The sequence below is a fragment of the Lemur catta genome, chromosome 3 (genome assembly GCF_020740605.2).
Source record: "Lemur catta isolate mLemCat1 chromosome 3, mLemCat1.pri, whole genome shotgun sequence".
Lineage (NCBI taxonomy): Eukaryota > Metazoa > Chordata > Mammalia > Primates > Lemuridae > Lemur > Lemur catta.
In genome coordinates, this window is record NC_059130.1 from 10,456,040 (window position 1) to 10,474,283 (window position 18,244).

The window sequence follows — 18,244 nt, forward strand, 5'->3', positions numbered from 1 at the left end:
ACTGTAATTATGTTATTTGACAGAAGTCAGATTAAAAAAGAAGGGTACATATTATATGATTCCATTTATATAAAATTCTAGAAAATATGAACTAATATATAATGACAGGAAGCAGACTAGCAGTTGCCTGGGGTTGGGGAGGAGGTTGGGAAGCGGCATGAGAAAGTTTTCAGAGATGATATGTTGATTGTGGTGAATGTTTGTCAGAACTTAACAAATCGTGCCCTTTATGTGCTGTTTATTGTATGTTAGTTATAGCTCAAGAAATCTGTTAAAAATAATACATGAAAACAAACTTTAAAATCCTCCAAGGCACACAAGGACTTCATAAATGAAATTATAGAGCCAGGGAGAAATTCGTACCACATTGTAGTAACCTTAACTATAAAGCTCTTCAGAAAATTTCTAAATACCTCATTCAGATGTTATCATTTCAGGATCATTGAAGATTTGCAGAGCAACACATTTGGGAGTTTATTCTGTATACTGTCTAAGCTTCTTCACATGGCATGAGAAGCCCTTTGTGAGCTGTCGCCACCTGCCTACCTCTCCAACCTGTCTTCCTACCACGCCCTGCCTTGAGATTCATGCCTCCACAATCCCAGGCTATTTATAGCTCTCCAAGCTCACCTGGTGTTTTATGTCCCCACTCTTTGGATGGGCTGCTATCCTCTCTGCCTGGAACACCCTTCCCCCCACCCACCTCCTCAGCCAGGAGAGGTCATCACTTCCTCCTCTGCCACCTCCATCGCTGTACAAGCTTCCGCAGTTACACTGTCCCCACTCTCTTGTAATTAATTGTTTCATGTCTGTCTTTGTCACTAGCCTGTCTGTACTCCGGGTATATGGCAGGGACTCGACATGTATTCCATGGAATCGGAAATGCTCCCTTTTGTGCCATGCTGACAAACATTAGAGCCATCAGGGCGTCTATAGGGAAGGAGATCCACCCGAGGGGAGTTGGGATGTGGCCAGATGAAGGGATAAAGCACGGTCCTGAAGCTGACGACAGTGACACTCCTGCAGCCTGAACTAGCAGTTGGTTCCCAGTGGGAGGGCAGGACAGCCCAGGGGCTCTCAGAAATGGAGGGGGAGTTGCAGCTGGCATTTAGTACCGGGAGCCGGGTGCAAGCAAGGTACAGAACAATCCTGTGCAGAGAACCGTCTCGCCCTAAGTGCCAACAGGACCCTCATTAAGAAACACCACGCTAAAGATAAAATAGGTTTTCTCTGAAAAGATGGCAAATAATCTCTTCATTATTACTTCAGGGGAGTGTGAGGTAAAGTCAAAGATGAGGACCAGGCCGGGCGCGGTGGCTCACGCCTGTAATCCTAGCTCTCTGGGAGGCCGAGGCGGGTGGATCTCTCAAGGTCAGGAGTTCGAGACCAGCCTGAGCAAGAGCGAGACCTCGTCTCTACTAAATATAGAAAGAAATGATCTGGCCAACTAAAATATATATAGAAAAATTGAGCCAGGCATGGTGGCGCATGCCTGTAGTCCCAGCTACTCGGGAGGCTGAGGCAGGAGGATTGCTTGAGCCCAGGAGTTTGAGGTTGCTGTGAGCTAGGCTGACGCCACAGCACTCACTCTAGCCTGGGCAACAAAGCACGACTCTGTCTCAAAAAAAAAAAAAGATGAGGACCAGAACTTCTCCCTGAAGCACTCACTCCCTGGCCCCTGCCCACCCCCTGTTCCCTGAACTTCTTGTGTTCCTCAAATGCACAGTGTCCTGCCCACCTTGGGGTCTTCCCTTCAGCTGTTCACGGGCCTGAGGTGTCTGCCCCCACTTGCTCCTGCCTTTCTACCTGGTCGTTTCTTACTCATCCTTGAGCACGTCACTCCCTCCAGAACCTTCCCTCGTGTCCTACACTAAGTCAGGGTCCCCTGATGCAAGCCTTCAGAGCACTCTCTGTACTCTATAATAGCGTTCATCACCATCATAAAATATTGGCAGAGGAGGGAGGGGAGAGAGTAAGAGGGGAAGGTGGGCAGGGAGGAGGGAAGGGAGGGAGGAAGACCCATCTGGCTGCTTGGGAACAGTGGGGAAGCGGAAGTTATTTATTAACAAAAACTGAGTTTGACTCTTAGCTCTGCTCCTTATTAATTGAGGACCTTGGATGAGTTATCTATTAATAAGTGATCTGAACTTCAGCTTCCTCATTCACAAAATGGGGATAAAGGGTGTTTGTGGGGATTAAATGAGCTAAGTATGTAAAGTGCCAGTTTCTGACACATAGGTGCTCAATACATGTCAAGTCTGTCTGTCTTCTCTCCTTCCTCCTCTTCCCTGAGTGGAAAGGCAAGTAAAGGTAGAAATGTAACTGAGGAGGCTAGACTGAAAAGGCCTTTATACCTAACTTGATAAAGAAGAGTCCATCTGTGAGCTTACGTGGGTTTAAGAGGCTCTGAGAACACAGCAAGGGAGGCCTGTGGTCAGGGGGCAGTTGCCATGGGTGGAGTAGAGGCAATGGCTAGAATCTGTAGACACTGACATGGAGTGTTGCCCAAATATTCCTGAAAGATCTACCCTTTTCTGCACAATCCCTCTTGCATGCTAGCAAGTGTCTGTAGGATGACTACGTCTGGTTTCTTGGGAGGAATTTGACCTAACTGGGACATGAGACACCTCTAAAAAGCAAATTAGTTCTATCTGTCTCTGAGACCAAGGCTCTACCAAGGTCCTACTGACATAATAAAACCATAGTTTGGGAAAGGTCAGGGACTCCTATGTGAGGTGGAGTCTAGCCAGTGGAGTAGAAAGAGTTCTAAATGATGACAATTTAGATCCCTATGATTTGCCTGGAACCTCTGGGCACATTTGTGATGCCATTATTAAGGACTGATAATAGCCTCATAAAACAGTGGCATTATCTTCAGAGGAGAACATCTGAGCAAGCGTACTACCCAAAAGGCAAACAGACTCTTGGAATTTAGACACATGGAAGACTGCTGGGGTAGTCATAAGAGTCTCACTTCTTTTCTAAACAATCCACCCACTAAGTGAGTTTTTGAACAAAGGGTAGTAAAGAAGTTTGATTGGACAGCTTGTGACTTCTGCACCTGACACAATGTGAATTGAGAGCACTTGACTGCTTTGCCAACAGGCAGCCTCCGGATGTGCTGTTAGGAAGGGATATTGTCCCCCTCAATTTTAGAGAACCCTAAAAGGAAACCCTGTAAAAGAACAGGGGTATGTGTCCTGGTTAAAGCCCTAAACTATTAATACTTATTTGCTTCTCTTTCTCTTAAACCTACTTTCTTTGTTCCACAAGCCCTAAAGGGTTTCCACACTCAACTACCTTTACCAACTCCAGCCCTGGTTTTAAAAGTGAAAGTCCCAGGGCTGGGTGGTGGTGCATGCCTGTAATCCCAGCACTTTGGGAGGCTGAGGTGCGAGGATTGCTTGAGGCCAGGTGTTAGAGACCAGGCTGGGTGACATAGGGAGACCCCTGTCTCTATAAAAAATAAAATAAACTTGAAAGTCCTGTCTCCTGGGACCCCCTCAGTCTCAGAATGGTTGGTCACTCTAGTGCAGGACATTCTTTCCTCCCTGCCCAACTATTATCTCCTTGTTCCCAAGCACTTAATCTCTTTTCACATCTAAGTGTTTTTATAGAAGGATGCCAGAAGGAAGTAACAGAGAGGCACACATATGGGGAATGTACAAATTCACAGTGATTTTTCTTGGGGTTGGCTTCTAGAGCTCACAGCTGCCCCTTTCCCTAGACAGTCTGTGCTAGGGACAGCAGCCACACCTGGGGAAGTCACACCCCACTCCATCCTGACACAAGGGTACAAACAACCAGCACCCTTGCATAAAATGGAGGCTGCCTCTGCAGGGTGGCTTATGCTCTAGACTCTAGAGTCCTCCCTCCCCTCTGTGCGTTGGACCAAGGCTAGGATTTCATGAGATCCATTCCTGCTTGCGTCTTGCTTGGATCTTTCCAGTTCCTTGTCCTGTTTCACTCCCTCCCTCAGTAAATCATATGGATCTCAGTCCCCATCTCAGGATCTGATTCTAGGGAAACCAACCTAAGATACTGTAAAATGGGGATGATATTAGTACCTACTTCATAGGGTTGTGGTGGAGATGAAATAATAGTTAAAATAATAGTAATAGCAAAAGTTATTTAGCACTATGTACTAGGCCCTGTCCTAAGCACTTTATTAATTCCTTTAGTCCTTGCATCAGTCAGCATCCAGGTAGAATCCTCAACACAAAAAATGCTTAGAGTAGTGCCTGGCACATATTTAGCACCAGTAACTTTTAGCTATTATTATTTATTGATTCACTCTAGATTTCACAGGAAAGATGAAGCCTAATAGGCTGTTTCCCCTGCATTTTGAAGTCTCCTTCCCATCTCCCTTTTCTTGGGTAGTCCTTTGGAAAGCTTCTACCCCCATCCCCATTTTTTCCTTCGTTTATTATAAAGGTGAACTACCAAGTCCACATTCTTGCTGAGGAACTTCCACACCGAATGCTTCTGACTTTCAGTCTGGGGAGCACTGTTATTCTCTGATAGACTCTGTTGGGGAGGGAACATGTGTTATCTACTTGGTTATTCAAACTTGCCTTGATTCAATGTGGTTATTTATAACTCAGGGAAGTCCAGCCACTCTGGCTACATCTTTAAAAAGCTAAGCTTGGCCTATCCTAACACCCCCACATGTTGTACGGCTATGCACATTCTCACTGCTCTGCCCCTGCTCCAAGGCACTGAAGAAAGGTCAAGGAAGCCTGTCAGCAGTGTCGGCACCAGGAGCTTTCATCTAGCGGTGTGGGAATGGTGCAGTGCAAACCTCACTGCTGTGTTCCCAGCACCAGCAGAGCACTCGGCACATAATAGGCATTTATTGAACAGATGACAGTTTATGTTAAACAGGTCTCTCCCTCTCTGCCTGATTTAGGACTCCATCAAGATTCAGGTGCCTTTTTAAGTTTGTTTTTCATGATATTGACTTTTATGAAGAGTCTGGTCTAGCTGCAGAATGTCTCAAATTCTGGATTTGTTCCAGAGCGCTCTTTTAAAAATACAAAGCAGATAAAGTTACTCCCATGCTTAAAAGTTTCCACTGGCTTCCTATAACATTTCAGAAATAAAGTCCATACTCACTATCCTGGCTTACAAAGGCCTCGGTGGCCTCTTGTGTGTTTCCCTCTCTCTCACTTCGGCCACAGTGGCCTTCCTCAAGTTTCTCAAACCCCCAAAGGAGGACTTTGCATTAGCTACTCCCTTTGCCTAATGTGCTCTTCCCTGAAGTTTGCTTGAAGGCTGGCTCCTTCTCTGTAACTGAAATCTCGCTTTGAACGCCATCTTCTCAGAGAGGCCTTCCTTACCTTGACCCTCAAGCTAGTCATTCACTCATTCACTCTCACATCACCCTTCTTTTAACTCTCTGCATGGTCCCTATCACCACCTGATATTTTTTCTTGTTATTTATCTTCATTGAGCTTCATGAGAGAAGGGGGTGTGTTCTGCTGTGATCACCACAGTATTCCCAGTACCCACAACAGTTCCTGACACACAGCAGAAACTCAATAAATACTTGCCGAATGCTGTAATGAATAAGCTGAAAGCTGAGGGATAAAAAGCAGCCAGCCATTTAAAGAGCCTGGGGAAAAATCTAGGCAGAAGGAACTGCCAGGGAGGAGGTCCCAAGATGAGGTTTGGTCTGTGCTAGAGCCTGAGGAATGTGCTGTGTATTTGCCGGAAAGTGAGGCAGGCGGAGAAGGAAATAGAAGGAGTATAGAGGTGGGCAGGGGCAAGATGGCTTAAGACTTTGTGAGCCATGGTAGGGAGTTTGGATTTTATTTTAAATCAAATGGGAAGTCACTAAAGGTTTTTAAGTTGGAGAGTGACATAATCTGATTCATGCCTTTAAAAGATAATTTAAAAGATAATTCAACTTGAGTGATTAGGAAGATGGAGCTAACATCAGAAATAGAAAGTCACATGTGTAAAAGATTTGCAGGGAAGAAATAATGATTCATTTTGGACATGTTGAATTCAATATATTGTACTTCCTTTGTGGCTTTCATAGTATCAATACTTAAAAGTATCAATACTTAAAAAGAATTTTTATGAGTAAGAAGGAATTATAATACCTGTCTCTGAAATAATACAGCCAGCTAATTTGGTGGTTGTTTATAAGAACCTCATATTAAAGGTGCTTGATAATAATGATACTAGGTGCCCTGTATTGAGCAGTACCTACGGGTCAGGCCCAGTGTCAACCACTTAACAACCCAACCTCACTGAAGCATCATAACAACCGTTATTAGAAGAGTATGCATTATCTGTGTTTTACAGATAATAAAACACAAGCTAAAGAGAATAAAGGCTAAATAAAAGCCTAAATAGAATAAGTAACTTGGCCAAGGTCCGGTAAGTGACAGATTGGAACTCAAACCCAGGTCTAGTTTGATGCCAAAGCTGTTCCTTCCAACAATTTGCCGTAACTCGCACCTAATCAGAAATGTTGCTTGTTAGGTTATGGCTGTCATTCAGAGAGATGCTGAAACCGGGATTTTCTTTAACATATCCTTAACCCCGTAGGAACACTTAAATTTCATTTAAGTGGAGAAATGCCGATTTGAGAAATAATCTAACTGAATTCATCAAATTCTTCACTCCAGAGAGGCTCCAGTCTTGGTATTCTGTGAAGAACAAACTGAGATCTGTTTTTTGGTTCCCTCGGTGCGGAGGGGAGGTGTACGGAAATCAAACGTATTCTTCCCAGCGTATTTGGAACGTAGCCGCTGAAACTAAGTAAAACTGCCACCCACTTTTCCTGGGAAACAGCAATTATGCAGTCAACAAAAGTTTGCTTTTCCAACAGCTGGAAACGCTGTAATTGTGACACAGCTCCAAGAACTGAGGCTGCCTTGTTCAGACTTTCACACGGCCCCGTTCCTGTCACAGAGGCCTCTTTTCCTTAAACACCCCGCAGCTGCCGCTTGGAATGCTCGTCTCGAGGGCGGCTCCGAGCCTCGCAGGAAGGGGGCAGTGGTTTGGGGGTCCCATCTTTTAAAGGGGTCAGCCCAGACCCTCTCTGAACTCTGGACGATCTTTATTGTGCCACCTTTCAGTGTCCCGAAGAAGAAATAAGAGAACGGGAAAGAAACTATAGTTTGGTGTTTGAGGCCTAGGCCCGGAGCCAGAGGAGGAGCGAGCCTTCAAAATCCCCCTCAACCTGACCACGCAGGTCCCGGGCGGGGAGGAGAAGAGAGCGAGGCGAACGCCCCGCCCCGCCGCCGCTCATTGGCCGGTCCGAAAGACGCGGGGCGTGGTCGGTTTGAATGCGAGCGGCCGCAGCTGGGGGCGCAGGCGCAGAGGAGGGAGGCGTTGAGGGCTGGCAGCACCGCGGGACCCCTAGGTGGCGGAGGGACGCCGCGGGGAGGCGAGGGGAGTCCAGGGCTCTGGACCACGTGACCAAGCGGGGGCGGAGGGCTCGCCCCGGCCCCCAGGGGGGCACTTGCCTGGCTCGCGGACCCGCGGGGGGTGGGGGCCGTGACCGCCCGCCTGTTGCCGTAGGCGGCAGCTGTTCCAGCCTCGCCGCGCACCCCGGACCCGCTGGACCACAGGAGGTGAGTTCTGCCGTGGCGCAGGGGTGAGGCGTTTGAGGGATCCCGGAGGGAGGTGACCGGGATGGGGGGCTGTGCATGTAGGGGGCGACTTCCTTTGTCCGGGGCGGGAGGAGGTGGGATGGCCGGCGGAGACGCGGCTGGGGGGGCTTGCCGGGGCCGGGGGCGCTGCGTGGACGTGGCGTCTTGTGTGTCCGGCTCGGGAACCAGAAACTCGGGCTGAGGAGCAGCTTGCACCAGTACGAGCCCTAAGTTGCTTTCTTGTTGGAAGATGTTAAAATAAGAGTAAGCTGAAGAGCGTCATTCCCTAATCGTTTAAGATTAAAAGTATACTAGGATACAGTGACTTCTTACGTACTCCGAGTGTGAATAACAAAATAGTAGATTAAAAGTCCGAATCCCCGTGGAATTAAATCCCAGGCAGATCGCAGTCCCTTGTATTCGTGCACTTGATATCTAAACTGGGCAGTGTTTGTCAAATGTCTGCGTTGCTCACATTTAAATTCGTGAACTTTTAGGCACCACCAGGTCGATTTGCCATAGAAATAGGTAGTTGCTGCAAAAAGTTTAGGCATAAAATGTTAAGAAAACCCTTTTCTGAAATCTATAGAGTATTTTCAATTAAAAAGCAGAAAATATAATTTCCTTATGTCTTAATGGCAGCCAATTAGATCATTTTAACTAGTGTCAATTGAACTCTGTTAAAGAAAAGGAGGATGGAAATTTTATTTGCCTTACTGCATAATTCAACCCCACCTTAGAATTTAACGAAGTAGGTTCTTGGCTTTCCTTTCTGTCGGGCTTGTGCTGGAGTGCTTCCTGGTTTGTATTGGAAGTTAACATGACCAGCCGAGCTGAATTTTCAAGCAGCCACTTTAGAAGGGTGTACCAGAGATTTCTGGCCTGATAGAAGCCAGCGTGATTACTTCTGATAAATACCACTTTTCTTGGGTTCTCACTATTCAAGAGCAGCTTTGGGTGATTGTTTAGGAACGAGTAAACAACATACTAACTGATCAACGCTAAGGTGCTCACGTTGTAGTAATATTCATTAGGTGTCGGTCAGGTGGGGGCATGGGGGTGGGAAATGAATGCGGTGCGCGCTGTGCGGTGGCAGGGCACGCCTCCAGCCCTGGCTTGGACCACGCAACGGCTTTACTTGTAACCAAAATGTACCCCCATAATATCCTGATGTTAAAAAGAAAAACCACCCAAAAAAACATGAAAGAGGAAAGATCGCTGTTGTTGAAGTAGGTAAGGAGGTGGATGCTCAGGGATAGGGGCAATCTCATAGCCACTTGTGGTTTTGAAAAGAAATTTCTCAGGCTATTATTTACAATTTAAGGAGTGGAGCGGTTACAAAGTAAAAAGTTGTATGATATTGTTGTAGAGGCATATCCCACAACTCCTCTTTGACAAGATAAGCGGTTTAATTGTTTTCTTCCATTATTAAATCAGACATTTGGTGTTACAAATATATTTTAATATAAATCTGAGACTTGGTACTAGGCTAATTGCAACAGCAATAGGATACAGTAGTTGTAAAATGGCTTTTTTTTTTTTTTTTTTTTTGAGACAGAGTCTCGCTCAGTCTCTTGACCCCGGAAGAGTGCAGCGGCGTCATCATAGCTCACTGCAACCTCATACTCCTGGGCTCAAGGGATCCTCCTGCCTCAGCCTCCTGAGTAGCTGGGACTATAGGCGTGTGCTACGACGCCCGGCTGATTTTTCTATTTTTTGTAGAGATGAGGTCTCGGGGTCTCATTTTTTTGCTCAGGCTGGTCTTGAACTCCTGAGCTCAAGCAATCATCGTGCCTCAGCCTCCTAGAGTGGTAGGATTACAGGCGTGAGCCACTGTGTCTGGCCACTTTATCTTAATCATAAGATATTTCTAAGATTTATCTAAAAAATAAGTTTTATAATTCTCTGGAATTTTAAAATTGCAAACCTGACATAGATTTAGACTATTTTAAATTTCTTCTAATAGACATATTCTATTTTATAATAGTAACAGCAGCAACTATTATTACTACAGTCCTATCCTTTATTGAGTACTTTTGTTAGTACCAGAACCAGGCACTGGGTTAGGAGCTTTGTAAATTGCATCTCTGATCATCACATCATATAAAGATAAGTATCATTATGCCCACGCCAGTTCTGAGAGTTTAACTAGCTTAAGATCGTATAACTGATAAATCACTGTGCTGAGATTCAAACCATGGCCTGATCCCAAAGCACATGCTGTATTACTGCTTTTTTGTATCTGTTTAAGCCCCTGCCATGTCTCTGGATTCCATTTGTAGGGACATAATTTTACTTTAAATATGCCTGTAGGTGCTGTGTTTTGTTGTGACTAAGCAGAAATATTTGTCTTTTTAGAACTACTATCTTGCTTTCATTGCCTTACAAATCACATAACATTTTCAGTAGCCTTTTAATCATTTTTCTAAAAACATTTATAAATTAAGACTTGTCTGAGTTATTTATATGAATCTGAATATAATCTTTATTGTGAAGCAGAAATATATCAAAGTCCAGTTTTCTCACTATTGTAGGATTCGTTGCTGCTTCATAGTTCCTATATTTTTCCAGGCAAGAAATCAAAAAGTTTGTTGGACATCTTTTATGTGCAAAGCAATGTCCTCGGTGTTGTGAGATGATAAGAGAATGCTTCCTATTCAATAGTTGTTTCTGGAGTTTTTGCAGTATTTTTCTCTTCTCTGTCTCCCCATTCTGCTTTATATGTTGCTGCTGTTTATTTTTCTAGCACAGATCCCACTTTGTTATTCCTGTGTCAAACAAACAAACAAACAAAAACCCAAAAAACCTGCAGGCTTCCCTATTATGTAAATACAAGGCTGAATATGTATTCAGAGTCCCTCACAATTTGGTACTGTTCTACCTTCTCAGTCTTTTCCACTACTTCTAACCCAATGTGCTTATCCTGGAAAACATTCTGTGCATTCCTACCTCCTTGCTTTTTCTTGAACCATTTCCCTTGACTGGAATGCCTTTCCTCCATTTGCCTAATAAGATTTACCGATCTTTCAAGGTGCAGTACAGATTTCCTTGCTTCCAAAAAGCTTTCCCTGGGCCTTTTTAGTTAGAATTATTCTTCCCATACCATCTCATAACATTATTGAATTGCATAGAAACATGTTTTTCCACAGAATGGTGATAAGTTTTGGGAAGAGAGGGCAGAATCATGTTTGATATATTTTCCTGTGAAGAATTCTAAACTCAAACTCTCTAGGGACCCATTTTAGTCATTTTATAAACCTTTTGCGGTTGGGATTTATTTCTGCTTAAAAATGTATTTGAAACCAATTTTGCCATTTTAAAGTCCTGTTAAGAGAACTGATTTATTGTCTTGTGCTAACTCAAGAACAATGCTTAGTAGAAAAGATCACTTCTTTTCTATTGTACTGTCGAGTTTTAAAATTATCATATATATGTATTAATTTATTGAAGCAGATGGCAGACCAACATTAGTAGTAATAAATGGCTGTGCTTACCAAAAAAGTTTACATATAGTTTAGATAAGCTAACCTGGAGGCAAGAAAAGTAAGTTGTATTTATCGTCTGATGGGTGTTACCAGTTTATATAGACTGTTGAATGAAACAGATCAAAAGTTATTGGCATTCAAATGGCAGTCAGGCAGATAGTTTAGATAAATTCAAAGAAGCATGACATCTGTCTTTCCCCCATTTTCCCTCATCACCTGATTTGCAAACTTTTTATTGCCAGTGCAGTAAACCAGAGCCAGGATTTCTTTGATACAGAGCCAGCCTTTCTTGCTTACTCTGATTGCATACCTTGGACAGTGTTTAGAAGTCCACCTAGCTGTATAAAGAGAGTCTGCCTATTTTGACTTTCTAATCAGGTAACTGTGAGGCAAGAGCTGTGTACTAGTTGATCTTTCTGTCAATTTCTGGGATATGGAAAAGATGATTGCTCTCTCTTTATTTCTTTATGGTCAGACCAAAAGATGCTGTGACCTAACAGTTTTGTTAATAGTGAAGTTTCTGGAGCATTGTTTGGGAGATGCTGTTTTTAAGGGATGGATTTGTTCCTTGCAAATTACTAGTTGTTAGTCTTAATGGAGGTTGGAGGTTAAACTGGGTGACTTCTCAATATTCTTTCAAACAGATAATTTCCATTCTTGTTCCCGGTCCTGTCATAAAATTGTCTTATCTTATGAATAAATTTGTAATTTACTATTTGTTGCAAGTTGTACTAGTTTTACACACACACACACACACACTGCATATAGTGTTAAATATGAAGTGGGTTTGTTAACTCCATGTAAGGTGGAGCACAAGTGATCACATTGTTACTAAATTGGTTAGAGAGTTCTTGCAATATGAATCATGAATCAAGAATTGCTTGTTTGTTCAGTGAATAATTTTAACATATGAAATGCTACTTAATTGTTATAAAGATTGTAATGTAAGAGTGACTATTTTGGATATTCTTTTGAGAGTAGTAAGACCGTGTTATTAAATTGTCCTTAGTAAAACAGTGAATAACATTCTATCTTCTTGTTTTAATTATGTTAAAAATTATTCCCTTTGCAGTTTATCAGGTAAGGTATTTTTCAACTTCATATATTTATTTATTCATTTTTTACCAACCAGAAAGCAGCATCGAACAACTTCATTTATTCTTATTCATTTATTAATTTATTTGTTAATTTGTTTAACATGTAAATGACTACATGTTTACATTTTAATAAGTGAATTAACATTTTTAAGTGATTGGTAAAATTTGGAATTTCATTATCTCATGGATGAGAAAAATATTTAAATTAAATATACAATTGTCTCTCAGTATTCCTGGGGGCTTGTTTCTACAATCCCCAGATGCTCAAGTCCCTTATATAACATGGTGTAGAACTTGCATATAACCTATGCATATCCTCCCACATATTTTAAATCACCTCTAGATTACTTATAATACCTAATGCAGTGTAAATGCTATGTAAATGGTTGTTATGGGATGACAGGGGAAAAAAGTCTATACGTTCAGTATATACTTAGCTATCCTTTTTTTCCCCCAAATATTTTCAATCCTCTCTTGGTTGAATCCATGGGTGCAGAACCCACAGATATAGAAGGCTTACTGTAATTTAATTCTAAGTTAAATTAATTCTAATACCTCTCCTTCTGTCCCATTTTAGAAATAACAGCCTAAACTTCATAGTGGATAATGGAAGACAATTTGGTTGCCAGTTTAGCTGCTGTGTACTCTAAATGCACTTTGGGACTATTGCTATGAATATCTACACTAATTCCCTTTACAAAAGAAAACAAGAAGATTTGCTGTATTAATAGCATTTACGTATCTTTTTCATCCTTTCTTAAGATACTGCTTTCTAGCCAGGCATGGTGGCACATACCTGTGGTTCCAGCTACCAGGGAGGCTGAGGCAGGAGGATCGCTTGAGACCAGGAGTTTGAGGCTGCAGTGAGCTACGATGGTAATGTGACTAGCCACTGCATTCCAGGCTGGGTGACATAGCGAGATCCCATCTCTAAAAAAAAACCCAAAATAACAAAAGCAAAACAAGAAGAAGATTGGCCAAGGGAAAGGATAAGAGGATTAATATTTTGTGACTCTTACATGCCAAACCGATTATTAATACGAAAACTTCTTTTCCACTTGGAAGCTTTGTCAGTATTCCCAAGGCTGTTGCTGTCTACCTTCCTCCCTCTCACCTTACTGCTCTGTCCTCTACCAACCTCTAACTGTACTTAATTAACAAAGTAGTGGGTGTTAATTATTTAGAGTCCGGTTTGTGTTATAGCTGAAATACTTAAAAGGATGTTATATGGAAGAGGAATTAGAGTTTCGTGTATATGGCAGCAGAAAGAAGAACCAGGACAAATGGGTAGAAATGGAAAGATTGCTCAAAGTATGGAACAACTTTCTAATAGGACTATTCAGAATTAGGATTAGCTGCTTTATAACCTAACTGGGAATGCTGTAGTAAAATGTTAGACTAACTGACCTGTAGGGTTGTTTATAACATTAAGATTCCAGGAATTTATGATTATATATCTATTAATTTATCTCAGATATATATTTACATATATCTTATTTGTTTCTCTCAACTGTTATGTCACAGGTTATAGTTTATATCTGATGTGTTGTAGTTTCTCTGTGATATATCTGAGTATGGATTCATTTTTATTTATCTTGTTTAAGGCTTAATGTGCTTCTTCAATTTGCATGTCTGCAATTCTGAAAAATTCTCAGTCTTTATCACTGAAGATTTTGCCTTTACTCCTGTATTTTTCCTTCTGGTCCTCCTCTTAGATCTATTTTAGAGCTTCTCATTTTGTCCGCCTTTGCTCTGAACTGTTTCGTATTTTTTATCTATCTGTTTATCATTCTCTCTTTAACTATATCTGCTCTACTGCTTAGCTAACACATTGAGTTAATATCAGTGTTCATAGTAGTACTTTTAGTAACAATAATCCAAAAAGCTACAACCCAAATGCCCATCAACAGCAGAATGAAAAATATATTTGGTATACAATGGATTGTGATACAACAATATAGCCAATTGTAGCTATGTGTAACAATTGAGATGAATCGCAGAAACGTGTTGAGCAAAACCATACAAAACTAAATGATATATTATTTAGTACCATGCAGACATTTGTGGTAAAGACATCTGTGGTAAAGTTGTAAAGACAAGCAAGGGAATAATGAACAAAATTCAGTTTAGAGATCACCTTAGAGGGGAAAGGAAAGAGATGCTTTAGGTTGAGGCACCCAGGAGTCTTCAAAGGTGGTGGTATAATGTTATTTATCTTAAACTGGGTGGTATTATATAAATGTTTATTGTGTCATTCTTTTTACCATACACATATTTTCTAAATTTCTTTTGTACCCTCTCAATAAAAACATTTTAAAGACCTTAAAGAGCATAAGTAGAATATACTTTGAGAGCAAATGAATATAAATATACCTTAATTGTCAGTGTGATACCTTCTTTGAAGAAATAAATATACAGAGTGTGTAATTTCAAATATTGAATTTTCATTTGATTTGTTAATAGCAGTTTTTAAAAGTTCAAAGTATCAGTTTTGTTTTTAGATACTAATATGATACATACCATTCCGCTATTATTTATAATGGGAAATATTATATAAAAGTATTATATTACAAACCAATTTAAAAAATTAAACTTAAGTGCAGTTCCCAAATAGATCTCATATATTCACATCCTTATTCAGAAGCTCCGCGATGACAGTTAGGCCTCTGCTGTGTTCTGTAGTGATTGACATGACAGCAGTCTGTGGAGTTAGCTTGTGATTATGTGCAGCTCAGGGTTACTGTAGGTTATTCTTTGAAAATCTAGGACTTCAAGCAAAGCATCTTGTATTCCTTTTGCAGAAATGTTGCTGAAGTGCTGCTGAAAGGGGCAGAGATGCAAGGATTTGGGACACATTTTGAACCTTTAAGCTGTCTGACATTGACCTCCTTTCATTATTAATAAAGAAGAAGCAGGAGCTTAGGATGTATTAACACCAACTCATTAATATACTAACTGGACAATGTTCTGCAAACAATTCTACATTGTAAAGAACTGGATTGGCACAAAATAAAATAATTTCATATTTTACTCAGCTTGTAGTATGACTCGATGGAGGAAAATTTGATAAACATGAGGGAAGACCATTCTTTTCATGTTCGTTACAGGTAAGACTACTGCTTTCTTAGTGGGTGACTTTTAATCCCTATTTTAAAATGTATTTAACTCTGACCATTTCAAATTTCAATTGAAAATATTCAAAGTATACCAGCCATACTTAGTATCTCCTATAGACAATGTTTTCTTTTTGTTGTGGTTCTAAGTTTTTGTGTCCTTTCTATAGGAAGATGGTTGAGACCAATTATGTATTCTTGTTTGTTTATGAATGTTCTCTGAGTTTATGAATATTTTTTTATATAATGCAAATATTTAAATGGAATATATTAATATTTCAAAATCTTTGAGGATAAAAGATGGGCTTTTTTAATGTGGTTAGCTGAAGGACCTAACTTTTGCATTATAATTTTTAAATGGTGATCTTTTGTAAATGAACTTTTAATTTTTTTGGATTTTTTTCTAATGCGTTGTTTTGATTCTCTTCTCACTTCCTTTTCTGTATATTTTTCATTTTCTTTTTTTCTTTTTTCAATTATGTTTTATTAGAGACGAGGCCCTGGTATATTGCCCAGGGTGGTCTTGAACTCCTAGGCTCCAGTGATCCTCCTGCCTTAGCTTCCTGGGTAGCTGGGAATACAGGTGTGTGCCACCGCACCCAACTTTTATTTTCTTATTTTTAAAGGAATTTTATTTCATGACCATTATAAGTCTCTTAAATATTTACTTAATCCATATTAATATAAATCCAGGATTTTTAAAATACAAAAAAGCACTATCCAAAAGAAATGTCATTTTTAAGCTTAGTGCCTAACGACATGTTTTGTGGTGTTTTGCTGATTTAATAAATAAGGCCACATCTTTACATGAAGTAGTGGTTTAGTCATCCCTAGCCTACTCCTGAAAGCAAGTCAGAGTGAGGAAGGACACCTACATTCTCTCGCAGGCTTCATGTAGCCCTAGCGAAATGGCCTGGCTCCTGTAGGATTTATAGCGTTGACTTGGATGCCCAAATGGACTGTCTGCATTCCAGGTGGAAGGTTGCAGATTATGGGGACCAGTGGTGTTCTATATCCACAAGTGTCTTTCACAAGCGCAACACTCCATTTGGCAACACCTTGTATAATACCTTGTACATGTGTGTGTGTGTGTGTGTGTGTGTGTGTTGGGGGAAGGGTTGCTCTCCACTGACTCTAGATCAGGATCCAAATCAGACACCTACAGCAGGTAAGGAATAAAACTGGCCAGGAAGTTATAGCAAAGGTTCAGCTCAAAGTAACTGCTGCTGGGCAGAATGAAGGTACGGGATTTTTCAGGACAGCACAGGAAATCTTGGATCTTTAATGTGATATCTCCAAATTCTGAATTATTGGCAGCTAATGCAAATTTTTAAAAAAAATGTGGGTTGAATAGACCCCTCATTCCAACAAGGAGAAAAAGGAGGCCTGTAATGGCGACACAACTCTCCGAAAAGCAACACAGGCTAGTTGGGGGAGGCAGAGCCCAGGGTTTCCAGAAAGCTTCTCTCTACGATATAAATATACTTACCCTAGAACTCCCAGGCTTTAACCCTCCTGCACCGTGAGGCCTTGAAGACCAAGTACAAAGCCCCATCCCCTGGCCCTGCCCACCTCCTCGCCCTCTGTGCCTCTACGTCATTGTACCCTCCATTCCCCAAACCCACGGGTTCCTTTGCCTCTCAGACTTCACCTTCTGTTCCTCGGATGACCTGGAATGCCAGGATGCCATTCCTCCCGCCCCCAGGCACTGCCTGTTGTGAGCCAGGCTGCCATTCTATGCTCCTGGAGGGCCACGTACAGACCCTCCCTCCTATTGCACTCTGCCAGACCAGCTGCTTAGGTCAGTGTCACCTGTTAACACCAGGCACCCAGTAACAGTCCCCAAGAGCATGTAGTCTGGCCCACCCACCCTCAGAGCTCAGCCCCCATAAGTGAGCTTTTTAAAGAAATGGGTTTTACATAAAGTTGGAATAGCTGGGTACTTTCTAAATGTGATAAACCAATAGCCAGTTTAATGTTTAGTGATAAAATATTAATGACATTTCTAATACAACTAGGAATAAAAAAGCAAGGGTATCTGTGCCATGAATATTATGTAATATTTATTCTGGAAGTTCTGGTCATTGTACTAACCATAAAATAAACACAAACATAAATATTATAATTATTTAATAAGGTAATTAGATGATAGATTCTTCATCAAAACTGTTACAAGTTAATTATTAGGTAAACATCAGAATTTTGTGGCAATGAGGAGAATTCAAAATCTCTGAATTGATGGTGTTTTCTACCAAATTTTAGATGTCTTAACATATTTAGGAAATAGATTTATTGTCTTGTGGAGTAGATGGTTCATGTTAGGAAGGTTCATGCTAAGGAAGTTAATATAGATAAGGTGAGGACATTTCTATTAAAAAGAGTTTCAAATAAAAGAAAATTGAAGACATTCAGCATAATTAAGACGAGCTTTTAATATATGAAATGCCCTCCCCCTGTCCTTTAGACCTGTGGTCCCCAACCCCGGCCGGTCTGTGGTCTGTTAGGGACTGGGCACAGACCAGGGAGGGGGGCACAGAGCAGGGAGGGGGCACAGCAGGAGGGGAGCGGCAGGCAAAGGAGGGAAGCTTCATCTGTATTTACAGCTGCTCCCCCTGCTCCTCGTCACACTGCCTGAGTATCGCCGCCCAACCCCCCCAGACACCCCCATCTACCCTGGGGTGGAAAATTTGTCTTCCATGAAACTGGTCCCTGGTGCCAAAAAGGTTGGGGACCACTGCTTTAGACCATATTTCCAGAAACCTGAGAGTTATTTTATATACTTTCTTCCTTTCTCACTCTCTGTATCCAGCATGAAGTACTGCCAGTTTCATCTCCTGTTTCTCAGATTCATCTACTCATCTGTATCCCCCTCACCACTGCTATAGTTGAGATCCCCAGGATCTTCCCTCCAGACTCTCTCCATTCTTCGTTCTTATCCTCTT

At 41.5% G+C, this 18,244-nt stretch overlaps 1 protein-coding gene across 4 annotated transcripts in view; it reads left to right on the forward strand.

The window, feature by feature from the left end:
- Window positions 1-7,350: 7,350 nt before the first annotated feature.
- The window catches only part of GPSM2 (G protein signaling modulator 2), a 46,439-nt gene continuing 35,545 nt past the window's right edge, over window positions 7,351-18,244 (forward strand). For 2 of the 4 annotated variants that reach the window (XM_045546681.1, XM_045546684.1), the window contains exons 1-2: window positions 7,351-7,589; window positions 14,991-15,296. In XM_045546681.1, the coding sequence (XP_045402637.1) occupies window positions 15,241-15,296 (56 nt within the window). In that variant the 5' untranslated portion in view covers window positions 7,351-7,589; window positions 14,991-15,240. Of the gene's footprint in view, window positions 7,590-13,049; window positions 13,066-14,990; window positions 15,297-18,244 lie in introns of those variants that run through there. The other 2 variants (XM_045546682.1, XM_045546683.1) reach the window with 2 other exon arrangements.